This window comes from Garra rufa, chromosome 13, assembly GCF_049309525.1.
Source record: "Garra rufa chromosome 13, GarRuf1.0, whole genome shotgun sequence".
Classification (NCBI taxonomy): domain Eukaryota; kingdom Metazoa; phylum Chordata; class Actinopteri; order Cypriniformes; family Cyprinidae; genus Garra; species Garra rufa.
In genome coordinates, this window is record NC_133373.1 from 38,553,855 (window position 1) to 38,573,902 (window position 20,048).

At 35.1% G+C, this 20,048-nt stretch overlaps 1 protein-coding gene across 1 annotated transcript in view; it reads left to right on the forward strand.

The window, feature by feature from the left end:
• The window catches only part of LOC141348509 (gephyrin-like), an 84,084-nt gene that overhangs the window by 41,031 nt on the left and 23,005 nt on the right, over positions 1-20,048 (forward strand). Inside the window, exons 3-8 of the mRNA XM_073852799.1 lie at positions 6,835-6,892; positions 7,457-7,549; positions 10,198-10,292; positions 10,718-10,784; positions 11,833-12,105; positions 13,519-13,653. Coding sequence (XP_073708900.1) covers positions 6,835-6,892; positions 7,457-7,549; positions 10,198-10,292; positions 10,718-10,784; positions 11,833-12,105; positions 13,519-13,653 — 721 coding nt within the window. The remainder of the gene's footprint in view (positions 1-6,834; positions 6,893-7,456; positions 7,550-10,197; positions 10,293-10,717; positions 10,785-11,832; positions 12,106-13,518; positions 13,654-20,048) is intronic.

Here is a 20,048-nt window from a genome sequence, read left to right on the forward strand (position 1 = left end):
TTTTCACAATATCGTACTATCATGATACTTTAGGGCTTCCAGGCAATTTTAAAAAGGCATTTTTAGGTCTGTAAATTCTTTAAAAGTAATGGAAATTTTATTTTATTTATTTATTTTTCCTACATTTGCCAAAATGCACACAGTAAAAAAAAAAGTTGTTTCAACTTAAAGAAGTGTTCGTGCTGACTTAAAATTTTAAGTTTAGACAACATGAAATGTTAAGTTGTACTACATGAAAACATGGATATTTGAGTTGAGTGAACTTAAAATTTTAAGTCAGCACAAACACTTTATTTTTTAAATTGAAAAAACTTTTTTTAAGTTGTTTTTTTAACAGTATACAGCAGTATACAGTATACTGTTCAAAAGTTAAGGGTCTAAGATATTTTAATGTCTTTGAAAGTCTCTTATGCTCACCAATGCTACATTTACTTGATTAAAAGTACAGTGAAAGCTATAAAAATTGTAAAATATTATTACTATTTAAAATGCAAATTTTCTATGTGAATATATTATAAAATTTAATTTATTCCTGTGATCAAATCTGAATTTTCAGCATCATTACTCCAGTCTTCAGTGTCACATGATCCTTCAGAAATCATTCTAATATGTTGATTTGCTGCTCAAGAAACATTTCTGATTATTATCAATTTTAGAAAGTTCATAGAAATAGAAAGTTCAGAAGAACATTTATTAATTAGTTTATTAAATCTTTTGCAACATTAAATGTCTTTCTGTCACTTTTGATCAATTTAATGCATCCTTTTTGACTAATTTTTGTTGGGAATGCCAAATTTTAGGACATTTTTACATAAATTGGACTAAAGATACAAAACAGTGTGAGAAAATGTAGCACACTACATGCTCCAACCCTCTTTCTTGTTCTCTGTTTAGTTTCCACCTCACTTGCTGTAAGCTCGCCTCTAGAACCTCTGGAAATGATTTTAGTCCCATAATATTTCATTTTTAGACCAGCACACCCCAGGACTAATGATTTTCTCACTCTGACACTTAATAATCTCCAGTTGGAGTCTCACAAAACAATTTAACTCGTAAGCATTTTTCCACAGGGCCAAAATGTAATATCATTTGAATTGCATCTAGACCTCGGATTCTTTTGCACAATGATTATGAGTTCCCAATCCTAAAACAATGAACACTGAACTGAAAATGGTTTAGGAATTACTTTGAAACCGTTTTCATTTAAAAACTATACTGAATTTCGCAAATAATTACAAAGAAATGGCAAGTAACAGAATGAATTACAAATGAAATATCGATGGAGAAGGATTGAAATAGTATTTTCTTGTAAAACATACTCTAATAGTCTTCATTTACAACTTCAAAAAGTGATTTTTTTTTACTGTTTACTTAGTTGTTAAAAACATTGTTTTTTTTTAATGTTTATTTTTTTAAAGGAACATTCCATTTCATGATTCTGCAAACATTATAAGAATGTTTATTTTGAATGTTCTCTGAAATGTAACGTTCAAAGAAAAAGTTACTTTTTTAAAAATATACACTATTAGAAACTAAACTCTAAGGCCCGGTTTCGCAGACAAGGCTTAAGCCTAGTCCTAAACTAAAATGTAAGTCTGAGTTGTTTCAACTGAAATAAAATTGCACTGATTGATTTTAAAATATATCAGTGCCTTTGTTTTGTCTCAAGATGCACACCAGTAATGTTTTTTTCTAAGCATGTTTATAAAAATTACTTAAATGTCCTAATTGAACTATGGTCTAATCCTGGCTTAGTCTAAGCCCTGTCTGGGAAACCGGGCCTATATGAAGTAAGGAATAATTGACGATGGGCCATTGAATTCTACGAAAATAATGCATTATTTTCGTAGAATTCAATGGACCAAAGTCAATTATTCCACTTATACTTTACCACAAATCAAGACATCGAGAGATAATATATTTCAAGACATTCGTCTGGTTTTTGTCCTTAAACCGTTATTGTGAGTAATTAATTTATTACGCAGCTTATCCAATGCCTTCGTTGCTAATTCCAAAACGTCATTTTAGACCTAGTAACGACACTTGAGCCGTTGATAGCAAACTAATGCAGTTAATAATGAAGTTTAGACAGACAGACAGACAGACAGACAGACAGACAGAGAGAGGGAGAGAGAGATTAAGCACGAATGCAAATTTTCTCTCTCAAGTCTGTGCATTTCTCAAAAGTAATTGGCAGCATCGTCTCTACTAATAGTGAAACTTTAAGTTCATTTTCTTCAAGACCATGCTGTTGTTACCTTGCTTGTGAGAAATGTCATGTAGTTTTTAAGTTGTTAATCGTCAGAACAGCGCTAACAAAATTAGCGCATATGCTAACGTGTGCTAACTGTATGTGTGCATCTGTGAGGGACAGAGAGTGGGAGAAATAGAGTATGTGGTTTTCGTACATAATAAAACATAATATTGTCGCAAAACATTGTTTTTATCCTACTGTTTACTGTAATTATTTGTTTAGCCAGTGTCGTTGTGGGTTTTGGTTATTTTACTCTTTTGGGCTGTAAGGACTTTTGAAATAACTGAAATCGTGTGACGAAGTGATATAGACATGTAATGCGGTCAAGTGCTGCCTGAAACTACGTTCGCCATGCGTTTCCCTGAAAATAATGGACACCATTAGAACGTTCGTCAGCCAATCAGATTCATATTAAAGGTCCACTGAAGTGCCTTGAAACACGCAGCGTTATTCTATGTGGTGATGTAATTTTAACTGAAACAGGAATATATTGCGCAGCCCTGCCCATCTCTTTTAAATAGCCAATAGCGTTCCATTTATATCTGCTCAGGCCAGAGCCATTGAGCTCGGTAAAGCCGCATTTGTAAGCTTATGACAGCCACAGTCTAATAAATTACCCCATAGATTAAATATAAAAATCTTACTAAAACAAAATAGTGATCATAATCATGCTGAGGCTGTGTAGTTTAATAAATGTCGACTGGCGCATATGATCTGCTCTGCTATCGCGTCTCTGGACCGGAGCCAAAGTCCGGAGTAGACTGTGCGCACTGCTACGGTTCGCGTGTACAACATGAAACCAGACCTCATTTGCCCCAATGGAAAGCATTTACACTGTCTGAATCGTTCTCTAACGCCTACATTGCGCACTACATGCCATTCACCATACAGAAAACACTAACACTGTGAACAAGTGACCGATCTCAGCCGCAGCTTCAGCGTCTATTTATAGTGTAGGGGGCGGGATGCTACGGACTCCAGAGAGCATTTGATTGGACAGAACGTTTGATAAGTGTTGAAGTGCAGCGTGATGTCATCAAAATTGTTGATTCATATTGGCAGAAGTGAGAGACTGTAAGTTTTGAATGCTCATATCTAGTAAACACAAAGTTTGTCGTTGTTTTGAAGCACACTAGCTTATAGATAACCTTAAGGCTAATATATTCATACTAAAAGCCAAAAAACTTTCATTTTGAATTCATGGGGACTTTAAGTATATTCAGTATAACATTCTATTAATGTTACTGCCGGAAAGTTTGTTCATAACATTGGGAGAACCTTGTGAGAACGTTCTGGGAACATTCCATGTTAGCTGGGTTTATATTTCTTCGTGTTTCACCGTAATTTGAATATGGTATGTCAAGATGTGTTTTGTCCTTTTTGGAGCTTAAAAGGCAAAAATGGGGTAAATAGATGACAACGGAATATTATTTTAGGTTAAAGGGTTACTCCACCCCATGAACATTTTGTCATTAATCACTTACCCACGGGTTCAACCATAATTTTACGAAGCTACGAGAATAATTTTTGTACGCAAAGAAAATAAAAATAATGACTTTATTTGATCATTCGTCTCCTCTGCGTCACCCTAGCGCCATTTTGGAGCGCATCCAGTGAACGCAAACAGTATACGCTGTTCTGTTTCAGCTGCGTCTCGCGTGTACAATGTTTACGTCGTTTACGCTTTGATTTGAATGAAAACAGCGTATCCGCGTGACGCAGCTGACACAAAACCAAAGTCCCTTTAAGGCAAGTCATGTCACTCGGCAGCCATCTTTGAAACGCCTCTGGCCAGGCAAGTGCAGCTCCTATCTCTTTGAATGGGGAAACATCAAATTCTCCAAAACTGTTAACCAAGCTTACGATTAAATTTCATATTTTAAATCACCAAAGAAATCTGACAAGAACTGCCTCATAAATATGATTCCTTGTGCTCCAATAGCGTTAAAAAATGCTTATTTTTAAGGCAAGATGAGCCAGTGCGCATGCGCAGTATTGAGTGCACGTCTTAGGCCCCGATCACACCGAACGCGTCTTTTAGTTCTAAAAACGCGAGGCGCACAGCACTGCCTTTTTTTGGTGACTTTTAAAAAAAGAGCAGTGTGCTGCCGTTTTTTTGTGTTGCTAGGCAACGACCAAAACAGCTGTCCTGTCAGTCAAATCAAAGGATTATAGCGCCAGCGCTCTAAAATCTTTGGTTTTTGCTGTTAATTAAAATGTCATATTAGCAGAAACCCTAAGAAATACAGCTCCGGGTTACCCACGACAGACACCAAAAGTTTCTCCTCCATTTCTTGCAGTCTCCGGACTTTTTAAGCAACGGTAAACTTTCGTCACCACAACAGAAGGCCCGCCTCTCCATTCATTCGATTGGACAATGGAAAAAACGCGAATGACGTCGGGCTTTTTTCCGCTCAGAGTTGCTTTTTTTTTCAACTTCAGGCGCTCAGAGCGCTTCTGCAAAAACGCAAGGCGCAGCAGGCGGCGAAAATGCGAGGCGCCCGGGGCGCATAAGCAGCGCGCAGAACGCTCACTGCCAACAGAAAACCATTCAAAAAAGGCGCCTCTCACTGCAAAAACGCGTTCGGTGTGATCGGGCCCTTAGAGCGCAGACTGTTTCTATAGCAACTGGGATTTCTAACGGCAGCTGCAGTGACACGCTGACTTTACTAATCAACTATTGGCTCTTTCATTAAGAAGGCGGGGCTTCGCGGCCATAATGAACGTTGCATTTTTCCCCATTCAAAACTATATGAGTGACAAGTCTTGGGTATTCTATAGTCTTTGCACAAAACAGCATTGTTTGCCTTTACTGGATACGCTCCAAAATGGCGCTAGGGTGACGCGGAAGAAACAAATTGTTGAATAAAGTAGTTATTTTTGTTTTCTTTGCGTACAAAACGTATTCTTGTAGCATTGTAAAAATTACGGTTGAACCCCTGTTGTCAAATGGATTATTTTACCGATCTCCTTGCTACATTTCTGGACGCTGATTGTGTTAATTACATTGCTGTCTATGGGAGAGTCAGAGAGCTGTCAGAATGCATCAGAATATCTTAATTTGTGTTCCGAAGTCCACCAAAGCTTTTATGGGTTTGGAATGACGTGGGGGGTAAGTGAATAATGATAAAATTTTCATTTTGGGGTTGGGTAACTCTTTAAGCTAAAGATGGAGATGGTGAAATGTAAGCACAGGTATTTCACAGCACTGGCTCCTAATGAAACACATTAAGCAGAATTATCCTCAGGCATGTTCTGTTGTTAATTAAACACTATGAGTTTTCCACACGTTCAGGACAAGGGACACTGACTCTGGGCCCAAACCGCGTGTCTACCTATGTCAGAGTCACAAAACGAACTGTCTAGCATCTTATGCTCTGAGAGAAAGAGGCACTGCCACCAGAGGCTGTAGTCTGAAGTGGTTTCCTTGGAAACGGAAGAAAAGATCCTAAGTTATTTGCTATCAGTATAATGTTATTTTTGCAAAGAGTGAACCCAATATCACTCAGGGGTTACTGTGTTTTACCTGACAGGTGGGACTGTTGCTCTGGATATTGAAGAGTAATGTATCTCTTATAGAATAAACCATATATTTAAATCGCAATAAAAGTTATTGCAATGGAAGAAAAATTTAAATGTAATATAAAATAATTTTATAATAAAGGGGCAGCTAAAGAATAAACAAACTGATATAGTAGTATACTTACTTCTAATTATAACTTACATTTAATAATCTATTTTCATTTTACCAGTCTAGGCTTTTGTATTTCACAATTTTTATTATTTATTTATAATTAAAGTGCTTTTTTGCAATTATAATTACATATACTTTTGTATTTTATGATTTTTAATTTTTGTTTATAATTAAAGGTATTATTTATAATTACATATAGTTTATAATGTGCTGACTAAAATTGAGTTGCAATGGTTGCATTTTCATCACATTTATTTAGATGCAAATCTATTAGCATGCTTTTTCTTTGCAAAGCTTGAAATAATAAATTTAATTAATCTGTTTTATATATTTTTGATGAAAGTGTGTGTAGGTCATTTTGCAGCAGTCGTGTGTGTGTGTGTGTGTGTGTGTGTGTGTGTGTGTGTGTGTGTGTGTGTGTGGGTGTGGGTGTGGGTGTGGGTGTGTGTGGGTGAGTGGATTAGATATACCCTGTGTTATGGGGACAAAATGTCCCCACGTGTGTGTGCTTTCTTGGGGATTTGAGCTGTGTGTGTGTGTGTGTGTGTGTGTGAGAGAGCGAGCGAGGGAGAGTCTGCTGTCACAAGGAAACATGATGCTATAGTTTCCTAAAAATAACACACACGCAAAAAGGGGAAAAAAAGAGCGAGAAGGAAAAAGAGACCTTACATAAGACCTGTCTGCTGCTCTACACCTCCTGCCTCAAGTGCTTTTCTCCTCCTCTCTCTCTCTCTCTCACACACACACACTGTCTCTCTCTGTTTGTCCTAATTCTTGATGTGGCCACAGGATGGCACCATGCAATAGAAATAAAAGCTTGATTTCTACAAACATCTTTATGGTCCTTACGATTTTCTTCTAATACTGATGTGATCTTGTTTTTCAGGCTTGGAGGAACCATCTCAGCTTACAAAATCGTTCCCGATGAAATTGATGAGATCAAGGTATGTTTCAAAATTCAGGTAGCGGGAAAATAGTTTTATCAACATAATCTCACTTCACCTAAAGCTTTAAACTATCTGTATGATATAATAATGATATATCACAGATATATCACTGTTTAAAAGTTCGGCATCTATAATATTTTTTAAAAGAAATAAATACTTTTATTCAGTGAGGATGCATTAAATTGATCAAAAGTGACAGTAAAGACATTTATAATGTAACAAAAGATTTCAATTTCAAATAAATGCTGTTCTTTTCAACTTCCCATTTAGTTTTCAACATTGAACAGCAAGTCAGCATATTGAATGATTTCTGAAGGATCATGTGATGCTGAAGACTGCAGTAATGATGCTAAAAATTCAGCTTTGCATCACAGGAATAAATTACATTTTTAGAAAACAGTGAAAACAGTGATTTTAAATGGTAATAATATTTCACGATTTTTGCTGTAATCTATTTTGAATCAAATAAATACAGCCTTAATAAGCAAAAGAGACTTGGCAAAAACATGTAACTTTTAAATGTGTGTGTTTACCGACGTTTGTTTCTTTTGTCTGGTTCAGGAGACTCTGATCGACTGGTGTGATGAGAAAGAGTTAAACCTGATTTTGACCACTGGTGGTACTGGCTTCGCTCCACGAGATGTCACACCTGAGGTTGGTCCTGTACCGTGTGTGTGTGTGTGTGTGTGTGCCTAAAATATTCTCTTACAGTCCTCAATTACACACTCCAAAACTCTGAACATAAGCCAAAATGAATTATCTACTATCACAAGAGCACTTCTAGCAGTCACACCGGTCCAGATCAGATCTCAGTCTGTCAACAGCTCTGAGATCTCGTCTCATCTCGGCTTTACATGTGTGCCATATTCTCATCAGAGATGCTGCCAAATGTCCTGAGATGATCTCTGATGTCAAACCAGTTATTTATGGATGGATGGAAGGATGGGTGGATAGACGGACGGACGGACGGACTGACGGACGGATGGATGGATGGATGGATTGATGGATGGACAGACACTGATGGATGGATGGATGGATGGATGGATGGATGGATGGATGGACAGACAGACACTGATGGATGAATGGATGGATAGATGGAAGGATGGAGGGATAGATGGATGAAATGTCTCGGCTTTATTGGTGTGCCATATTCTCATCAGAGATGCTGCCAAATGTCCTGAGATGATCTCTAATGTCAAACCAGTTATTTATGGATTGATGGAACGATGGGTGGATAGACTGATGGACGGATTGATGGATGAATGGAAAAATGGAAGAATGTATGGATGGATGCACGGATAGATGGATGGAAAGATGATGGATGGATGGATGGATGGATGGATGGATGGATGGATGGATGGATGGATGGATGGATGGATGGATGCATGCATGGATGGATGGATGGATAGACGGTGGACAGACGGACAGACAGACAGACGGATGGATTGATGGATGGATGGGCAGACAGACAGACAGACGCACAGATGGACAGCTGGACACTGATGAATGGATGGACGGACGACTGATAGATGGATGGTTAAATGGATGGATGGATAGATGGATGAAATGTCTCGGCTTTATTGGTGTGCCATATTCTCATCAGAGATGCTGCCAAATGTCCTGAGATGATCTCTGATGTCAAACCAGTTATTTATGGATTGATGGAACGATGGGTGGATAGACTGATGGACGGATTGATGGATGAATGGAAAAATGGAAGAATGTATGGATGGATGCACGGATAGATGGATGGAAAGATGATGGATGGATGGATGGATGGATGGATGGATGGATGGATGGATGCATGGATGGATGGATAGACGGTGGACAGACGGACAGACAGACAGACGGATGGATGGACGGATAGACTGATGGATAGATGGATGAATGAATGGACGGACAGACTGATGGATGAATGGATGGATAGATGGATGGACAGACGAATGCTGATGGATAGATGGATGGATGGATAGACTGATGGATGGATGGATGGACAGACAGACAGATAGATGGATGGGTGGATGGATGGATGGATGGATAGAAAGATGATGGATGGATGGATGGATGGATGGATGGATGGATGGATGGATGGATGGATGGATGGATGGATGGATGGATGGATGGATGGATGGATGGATAGACGACTGATGGATGGATTGATAGATGGATGGATGCATGGACAGACTGATGGATGGATGGATGGATGCATGGACAGACTGATGGATGGATGGATAGATAGATGATAGATGACTGATAGATGGATGGATGGATAGACGACTGATGGATGGATGGATGGATGGATGGATGGATGGATGAATAAATTAAAATGAGACTTGTCATAGCACTTGCATGTTATTGCTCTTTTGTTGTGTTTGTTTGCTTCCATTGTCCTCTTTTGTAAGTCGATTTGGATAAAAGCGTCTGCTAAATATCTAAATGTAAATGTAAATGAATAGATGGACAGACAGATGGATTAATGGATGAAAATATGGACGGACGGAAGGAGATGTGGACGATCTGAGATTCAAGCTTCATATGTGTTGTGGCCAATTCAGTTCAAATTCAGTTCAAGATACATTTTGGAACAATTCAAATCATTAGTCCTAGTCTTCTCCAGTGCTTCCATCATTTATAAAATTAAAACAATGTAAAATAGAGGCATTTTTACTAGTGGTCTCAGATTTTGGACTCCACTGTATTTCTCAGCAAAAGGAGACTCAGGGACTCTCCCTCTTCCACACACACATTCTCTCTCTCATCCCATGAGTCTCATCAATACTCCTCCTTTGATGTTTTCCCTCGTTCTTCTCCCTCTATCTCTCTAATGATGTTTGAAGTGTCACTCAAGGACAAAGAACACACACAGAGATGATTATTTTGTGCAGTGTGAGATACAGCAGGATTACCCAGGGTTTTAATGTGACCAGTCCCTGTTGATCTGTCACATTCCTGTGAAGCTTTTCTCCCAGAGGAATGTGATATTGCTCAGAGGTTGTTCTTCAATAGCTCAGAAGACATAATGGAGTTCGATGAAATGTTTCATGAAATATAGTAATGATTAACTTTGTCTTGAGAATTAAAAACTGACACAAATAAGACACATGTTGACATACAATAAGTAATGCTCTAAAAATAAGTGTGGATAGCATCAAAAAATGTTTTTGATGACTTTTAATCAAAATTTTTGAGCATGGTTTAAAACGCCTCCATTTAATTTCAGCAGGTCTAGACAAATATGAAACATTTAAAGAGACATAATTTTTGCTTTTTCTTACTTTCTGTCATTCTGTCTGTCTGTCCAGGCCACTAAAGAGGTGATCGAGCGGGAAGCTCCAGGGATGTCTCTGGCCATGCTGGTGGGCTCTCTGAATGTCACTCCTCTAGGAATGCTCTCCAGGTCTTGCTTCAACACATCCTCAACATGCTTGTCTCAGTGTAGAAGATCTTTTGTTCATAATTATACTCAAGGGCGTAGAATTTAGTAGGGAAACTAGGGATTGTCCCTAACAAATAACTATATGTGACCATTGTTCTTGTACCGGCAGAGATGCAGTTTTAACTGCTTTAGGATTAACAGAACTTCGGATAGTTTCATTATAGTTGTCTAGATCAACTTTGAATAAAGAAAAGATAGGTTAGAGCCAGATTTTTGTTTATGCATGTGAATTTTACTTATGTAATTATATATGTGAATTATTTTCCTATATTCTCTCTCGAGTAGTAAAATAATCCAAAGAAAATGTCTTTAGAACACAAAGAAAATTATCATTTCTGATTATTATCAATGTTGGAATCGTTCTCTTTCGACTTGTGTGTGTACAGACCCGTGTGTGGTATCCGAGGCAAAACTCTCATCATAAATTTGCCAGGCAGTAAAAAAGGTTCACAGGTAAGAATCCTTTTTTTCTTTCATTAAGTGTGCGGTTAGTCATATATCTCAGTAGTGGTCTAGCAGTATGTACTCCGTTAGCCAAAACTTTCAATATAGCACCTCTGTTTTAAACATAATGTGCATGTTTAGTTCTGTTTGTGGACTTGCTTGTGGTCTCAATAAAATATACATTAATGAGTGCTGGAAATAGAGATAAACATGAATAATTATAAAGCCTACTTTGGATCAGTCCAGAATAGGTTACTTAAGGGCCATCATTTTTTCATTGCTTGGCCAATTTATGAGAAACACCATGGACATAGAAAATGGTTGTACATCTTTTAAATAAGATTTGCACTTTGTAATCAATTCCAGTAAATCTCCTATAGTAGTGGATTATCCCAGTGTTATTTTAGTATACTATTATATTGTATTAATATTTCAAAGTAATTTTTATTTTCTGTTTTTATATTAATTTATTTAAATTTTTATTAATTTTGTGGATTTTAAAAATGTCTATATAGTTTTTAACCATTTTTGTTTCAGTTTTAGTTACTTTAGTACATCTAATTAAACTAAATAAAATTATGTATGATAGGACAATAATTGTCTGAGATACAGCTATTTAAATATCTGGAATCTGAGGGTGCAAAAAAATCTGAATACTGAGAAAATCACCTTTAAAGTTGTCCAAATGAAGTTCTTAACAATGCATATAACTAATCAAAAATTAAGTTTGGATTTATTTACAGTAGGAAATGTACAAAATATATTCATGCCACATGATCTTTACTTAATATCCTAATGGTTTTTGGCATAAAAGAAAAATCGATAATTTTGACCCATGCAATGTATTTTTGGCTATTGCTATAAATATATATGTGCTACTTAAGATTTTTTTTGGTCCAGGGTCACATATTGTGTTAAAAAATAAATGACACTCACAGCAGATAAAAACAACTCTAAGGCTTGTATTCAAGCTCCATTAGATTACCGTGTTAACCTTTGCTGTTAATTCATATCTCAAGCTCTATGATTTATTCCTCCTTGTGTTTGTGTCCTGCAGGAATGCTTCCAGTTTATCCTGCCCGCTCTCCCGCATGCCATCGACCTGCTCCGAGAAGCTGTGGTCAAAGTGAAGGAGGTGCCCAACGAGCTGGAGGACCTGCCGTCGCCTCCGCCACCTCCGTCCCCGCTGCCCACTAGCAGCCCGCACCGCCAAACTGAGGACAAGGGCGTGCAGTGTGAGGAAGAGGAGGAGGAGAAGAAGGACAGTGGTGTGGCCTCCACAGAGGACAGCTCCTCCTCGCACATCACCGCCGCCTCCATCGCTGCCAAGGTAAGCCTGTAGTTACATATAAATCAGTTATGCTATACAGTATGTATAGTATTTCTCACAAATCTCTGTTGGACATTTGCAGGTGCTCCATTGCCTTCATTCCCCTCATGATATTGTGTGTCATCTTCATGTGTGCTGCAGCATCCGCTGGTGTGAGTGAATACCATGACATCATCTTCACATCATTTGTGTGGTGGTTGTGTTTATGTCCATTCATCATTTATATGCTATTATAGTTTGTCAACATTTCAATGAGCTTTTATTTATATATTTTTAGTTTTCATTTTAATTTCATTTTGTGTGCTTTTGTCATTTTTGTCATTTTTATTACTTTTTATTAATATTTAGGTTTAATTTTTTTTTTAGTCTGCTGAAAACTGAAAAAGTTAATATTGAACTGCCACAATTTTCTCCTATTTTACATAGCAAGAGGTTGTGGGTCATATTAGGCCATATTAGGTCATAAAATCAGTAGGATCTTAGGTAAAGATCATGTTCCATGAAGATTTTTTCTACATTTCCTACCATAAATATATCAAAACTTAATTTCTGATTAGTAATAAGCATTGTAAGAACATTAAGTTTTAAAACGATTTTCTCAATATTTAGATTTTTTTGCACCCTCAGATTCCAGTTGTATCTTGGCCAAATATTGTTAAAAACAAGAATGCACACTCAAAAATCTAAAAATACTGTACAATCTGTGCACTTTTCGCATACTATTTTCAGTGTACTACAACCTAGAACACTCCAAAGAGTAAGCAGATTGGGACGTATGCAAAATATATGATTATAAACGTCACAGGAACATGTTTCACCACAAGTTAAAAATGTGCAAACTTTGACTTTTAACAGTATTTGGCCAAGATACAACTGGAATCTGAGGGTGCAAAAAAATCTAAATATTGAGAAAATCTTCTTAAAAGCTGTTCAAATGAAGTTCTTTGCAATGCATATTACTAATAAAAAAAATAAGTTTTGATATATTTACAGTACACTGTAAAAAACTACTTAAAAAAGTATTTTCAACTTAAAAAATTAAGTGTTCATGCTGCCTTAAAATGTTAAGTTTACTCAACTCAAATATTCATGTTTTCATGTAGTACAACTTAACATTTCATGTTGTCTAAACTTAAAATTTTAAGGCAGCACTAAAACTTTTTTTACTGTCTAGAAAATGTACAAAATATCTTCATGGAACATGATCTTTACTTAATATCCTAATAATTTTTTGCCTTAAAGAAAGAACAATCATTTTGACCCATACAATGTATTTTTAGGTATTGCTACAAATATACCCATTCTACGTAAGACTGGTTTTGTGGTCCAGGGTCACATATAATGCACAAATAGTAAGAGTGCAGATGTTTGGAGGTTTTCGATTATGATGAACATCCTTCTTTCGTGTCTCAGATTCCTGACTCCATCATCTCACGGGGCGTCCAGGTCCTTCCCCGTGACACGGCGTCTCTGAGCACCACGCCGTCCGAGTCGCCACGCGCCCAGGCTACCTCCCGCCTGTCCACCGCTTCCTGTCCCACCCCCAAGGTGAGAGCAACCTCTCTTTCTGTATCCTGTCCCCGCACTGTTCGCTTCCTGTCTGCCGTTCCTCTGCCTCCCCACCTCGCTCACCCTGCTGCCGATCTCCACGCTCACCTCACCCCAAAACTCCTGTCAGAGTCCCATCTGTGTGTGGATTTCACAGGTTTCTGTTTCATATTTAGGATATCGAAGAATTCTGTTTAAATTTCAGTGCAAATATCTAAACATTCTTAAATCAAAATACATTTACTTAAGAATATGTATATGTAATAAGTTATGCATTAAAAAAATCTCCCTATAGGGTCAGAAAATAGACTTAATTGAAAGAGAAAACAATATTAACTTTCTGATCCCATTTGCAGATTTTTTCCTTGTTTACAAAACCTAATTTTGATAATTTTTCAGAAAACAGCGCTTACTAACGTAGTGATTTTACTTCTCCAATAAATGCATCTTGATTTAAGAAGGTTTAGACATTTGTACTGGAAGCAAATCAAAAATACTGAGGAAAAAAAATTTTTTTTGCAGTGATAATTTCTTTCACAGCACAGACTGTCTTCTGGCATCTCTATAGCAGTTTTAGTTTAGTAAAATACTGTGTTTAAAGAAAAAAATTGAACAAATGAAGTTGCACAAGGTCTAAACTGCTCTTTTGCAAACTGGAAATGAGCACCATCGAGCTGATAAAAAAAAAGTATTTAAAAAAAAGTCATTTTTAAGCCATACAATATTTTGTGTGATTCGCAGATTGAATGTGTTACAGACGACTTTTATTAAATGATCATCATTTTAATGCTAAAAGACTAAAAACACTAGGTTAAAAACTTGTTCATTTGTTAACAGCAAGTTTCCTTACTATATATGGTGAAAAGCTGTAATAAATCCAATGAGATGTTTTACGTTTAGAGCTTTTGGAAGTGAAAAAGAACAAATCATCTTATTTACAGTACAAAAGCATAAATTTAGAGTCCCGGGAATTTCCTGTCCCTATATCTCACATTGTATTGCTTTTCAGTGAAGTATTTATATACATTAGGGGTTTATGTTGCATTTTATGTTGCTAAATTAATGTTTATTGCATTGTTTTAGCATTGCTACAATAGTGTTGGTGTGTATGCTGCCTTTAGTGTTTACCTTAGCTGGTGGAAGAAGTGATGAAAATTATGCTTTTCTTATTGTTTTATGGTGGTTGTCAGTGTACTGTGTTTTATAGTTTAAAAATCTTGGCACCATATATTTTTTTAGGTTCTGGCAACCTAAGCTACTAGTTTTTGTTGTTGTTGTTGTTGTTTTATTTACTTTATTATTATGGATAAATGTTGAAATAAAGTTACTGACATCTGTTTATAAACATCTATTCGACTGAAGATGGACATTTTTTTCTCATTTATGCATTTGGCATTTAACTTTTATACAATGTGACTTGCATTGCATTTACTCTCTTTTTTGGTACATGGGAATTGAACCCATGACCTTGGTGTTGCTAGTGCAATGATCTACAGTTTGAGCTGCAGGAATATGACTAATTTGTTCTTGTTAACAGCAAGTTATTTTTCTATATATGGTGAAAAACTGTAATAAATCCAACCGGATGTTTCAAACGTACTACTTTTTTTTTGGAAGTGAAAAAGAACAAATCATCTCTGTGAACATTGAGAGTCCCAGAATTTCCTGCCTGATATCTCACATTGTATCGTTTTTCAGTGAAATAACTGTTTGTTCTTAGTTTCTCATCATAAGGGGTTTGTTTTGAATTTTATGTTGCTAAATGTATTTGAGTTTGTTGCATTGTTTAAGCGTTACCACAATAGTGTTTGCGTGTATGTTGCCTTCGTGTTTACCACAGCTTGTGGAAAAAATAGTTCTGATGAAAATGTGTTGCTTTTTTATTACCAACAGTGTTTTATGGTGGTTGTTAGTGTACTATAAAAGTACAAAACTAATTTTAGTCCTTCGGTAGTTTTGTACATTAACATTAGCTATAAATGTTATAGCAAAAAAGGCTTGGCAGTTCTGGCAACCTCAGCTGCCAGTTTTGTTTTGTTTTTTTACAGTATGTTTTATTTAGTCTCTTACACTCATCAAGACTGCATTAATTTGATCAAAAATACAGAAAATGAATTTTGAATTTTCATCAGCCACTGATATGCTGATTTATTATTTTTAGAATAATATTTATATAATTATCTATGTTGGCTACAGTTGTGCTACCAAATATTTTTTTGGAACTTTTGATACTTTTTTCAGCATTTTTTGATGAATAAAATGTTAAAAAGAACAGCATTTATTCAAAATATGAATCTTTTCTAACAAGTCTTTGCTATCACTTTTTTTTTAATCAATTTAACACATTCTTGCTGAATAAAATTATTAATTTCTAAATTTATATTATACATTTACTGATAAATATTTTTTTTTACTTTTTATTCATCAAAGAATCCTGAAAAAGAGTATCATAGGTTTCAAAAAAATATTAAGCAACACAACTGTTTCCAGCACTGATAATAAATCAGCATATATTAGAATGATTTCTGAAGGATCGTGTGACATTGAACATATAGTAATGATGCTGAAAAATTCAGCTTTGATCACAGAAATAAATTCGATTTGTAATGTATATTAAACTAAAGAACGTTATTTTACATCATAATAATATTTCACAATATTTCATTTCTTTCTGTACTGTTGATCAAATAAACGCAGCCTTGATGAGCATTAGAAACGTATTTAAAATACATGAAAAATCTTACTCATCCCAAACGTTATTTCAAGTTATATTGAGTATTTCTAGTCATTATTAGCTAAAATTAGTCCCTTTCACCGTTGCTCTAAATTTTTTTAACATCTAGACTGCATTGTTATTTTAGTATCATTGAAATACTATTATTATTTTTATTAATAATACAGTTTGGTGCCTTTTTGAGCAATCTCGTGACAAACTTTGGATAAATAATCAAAGAGAAAATGTATTGGCATCTGTTTATAAACATCTATTTGACTGAAGATGAACATATGCACTTTTTCTCATTTGTGACCCTGGACCACAAAACCCAGTCATAAGGGTCAATTTTTTTAAATTAAGATTTATACATCATCTAAAAGCAGAAAGGGTGCAAAAAAATCTAAATATTCAAAAAGTTGTCCAAATGAAGTTCTTGGCAATGCATATTACTAATCCAAAAATAATTTTTGATATATTTACGGTAAGAAATTTACAGAATATCTTCATGGAACATGATCTTTACTTAATATCCTAATGATTTGTGGCATAAAAGAAAAATGTATCATTTTGACCCATAGAGTGTATTTATGGCTATTGCTACAAATATACACGTGCTACTTAGGACTTATGGTCCAGGGTCACATTTATGCATTCGGCATATAGTTTTTATCCAATGTGACTTGCATTCCATTTAGACTTTTTTTGTACCATTTGGGGATCGAACCCATGACCTTGGGGTTGCTCGTGTGATGCTCTACTGTTTGAGCTGCAGTAATGTGGCTAACTTGTAGCTTTGACCCATGTGGCTCAGGACTCTCACCCGAGCCAGGCGAGCAGCTTTCGTTCGTCAGCTCATGTGTCACAATCATTTCTCGCCCCGCTGTGTGGATGCAGATGGTTGTCATGGGAGCGGGGGTTGCTGTGGAGACTGTGCTGCGCTCATATGAGTGAGAGAGTTTCAACAGGTATCAGTTTGACAGAGATGCAAAATTCTGTCATCATTTACTCGCCCTCTTGTCATTGCAAACCCGTGTGACTTAGTTTTTTGGTGTACATGCGCTTTTTCTTATAAAGCGTTTAGTGACCAAAACAACAGCATAAAAGCAGTAGTTTAATAACTTGTGTACATGCTATATTTTAAGTCATTCAAGTCATAATTTTTATCAAATGACATGTTTTATTATTACTAGCTAATAAAAAAATATATAATGCCTTGCACATCTGAATCATTTATAGGTGTGTAGGATGGAAGTACATTATAAAGTAAAAAAACTACTTTAACTTGCATCATCACAAAAAAATATTTATTAATGAGCAAAATTTTTGTCTTTCAACCTTCCTCAGGCTTACAACAAATTATCAACGAATTTAAATGCATATGTTTTTTATTTTTAATGTATTTACTAAATACATTTCTTATCGTTATTAGCTAAAATGATTCCCCTTTGGCCTATTCATTTTTGCATTGCATTTTTAACATCTAGACTCCAGTGACATTTTAGTAGAAGTGAGCTACTAATATAGTTTTATTATTATTATTTAAAAAAATTGACTTTACATTTGAATTTTAATTATTATTATTAATTATATCTGTGTTTGTGTAGTTTTTATTCGTTTTATTTCATTTTAAATTCCAATATATTTTTTTATATTTTATAAATATTTAATAAATTTTAAAAGACAAATTTTGAAACATGAGATTTTCCCTTTAAAAAAAATGTAACCAATATTTTTATTTGAAAAAAGTTTTTTTTTAGACTTGTTTTAATTTAAATTAATATTATTATTAATTATGTGTGTGTGTGTGTGTGTGTGTGTGTGTGTGTGTGTGTGTGTGTGTGTGTGTGTGTACTTTTTATTTACTTTATTTAATTTGAATTGCAATATATTTTTATTATTTATTTTATTTTATACTGCAGGACTCATCTATTTTTAACATTTCGATTTTTAAACTGCATTTCTTTGCGTTTTTTTCTGAAACACAAAAGAAGATACTTGAAAACACAGTTTAAACATTTATTATTCATACAATAAAAGTAAATAGGGTCCAATGTCAAAATATCATCTTTTTGTGTTCTGCGAAACGAAAGAAAGTCATGCAGATTTGAAACAACATGAGATTGAATGAATGTTGACAGATTCAGCGCTATATAAATGCATCATTCATTCATTCATCATTCATTCAGATTTTCCCTTTTTAAAAAATGCAATAAATATTGATGATGTCACCATAATATTTGCATATTAAATGCATATATTTGCATATATTTAAACATTTATACAGATGCTTTGACTACACTGACTAAACCGTCAGAAACAGAGATGTGCAATAGTGTCATGATAATGACAAAGCAAAACTCAAGCATCACAGCTGTTTTACCAGAAACGTCAGCTGATTTATAGCCGTCCTGATCCCAAGCATACTCAGACTCTCTCTATGTCACTTCCTGTCTTCTGTTCTCTCACAGTCGCACACACACAGATGATGATATGGCTGTGGCAGTCCTCCACACAGTTACATAACACGGTTACATAACAGTGAGCCACTAACACATATACCAGTTCCTGTGATTATCTGCAAATGCAATTCTGCATCTAATTTAAATGCACAAGTAATTGGACAGAATAGTGGCGACTCGTTCTTTAGGCATATATTGATTAAAACCCCCTGCATTCTGTCTTAGATGGGGACTTAATGGAATATTTTGAGTTCAGCTTTTATTTAAATTATTTTTGCATGTGCAACCTGCTGTTGATTAATACAGAAAATAATTTAGACTTAATGTACTCGTTTTTGTTTTTTGTTTTTTGAAAGAAATAACTTTTATTTAACAAGGATGCATTAAATTGATCAAAAGTGACTGAAGACATTTATGATAATGTTGCAAAGGTTTCTATTTTTTTTTAAAAATGCTCAAAAATGTGAATCAGCACAACTGTAATCAGAAATGTTACTTGAGGAGAATGATTTCTAAAGGATCATGTGACACTGAAGACTGGAGTAATGATGCTGAAAATTCAGCTTTGATCACAGGAATAAATTACATTTTAAAATATAGTCAAATAGAAAATAATTATTTTAAATTGTAATAATATTTCACAATTTTACATTTTTTACTGTATTTTTTAACAAATACGTGCAGCCTTGGTGAGCATAAAAGACTCAAAACCAAAGTTACTTTTAAAAGTAGTGCATTACAATATTGAGTTACTCCCTAAAAAGTAACTAATTATGTTACTTAGTTACTTTTTATGGAAAGTAATGCGTTGCCTTACTGTTGCGTTACTTTTTAAATCTGGGCGGGGCTTGCTTGTTTGTTTTTAATAGAAAAAGTTCTATTTTTTGCAAATGTCAAAGCCTTTTCACACCAAAAGCTTCGGGCTTAGAGAAAAATAAATTGACGTCTGTACAGTAGACCGCAGAACTACTAACTAAATAATGTCAACTCTTCAGCAATAAAGGAGTAAAAGGAGTAATTTTTGGTTATTAGTATGGATGAATTGGATCATCGAAGGTCGGCAGCAAAGACATTGGTTAATAAAATGGGATTAAATACATAAAGGATATTTGTATTTTTTAACATATTTAATTATTGCAGGTTTGCATTGAATTTCACTGTTTTTATTCATTTTGAGGAATACTATATCTGTTTTTTAATGAGTGAGATAATTTAATTGA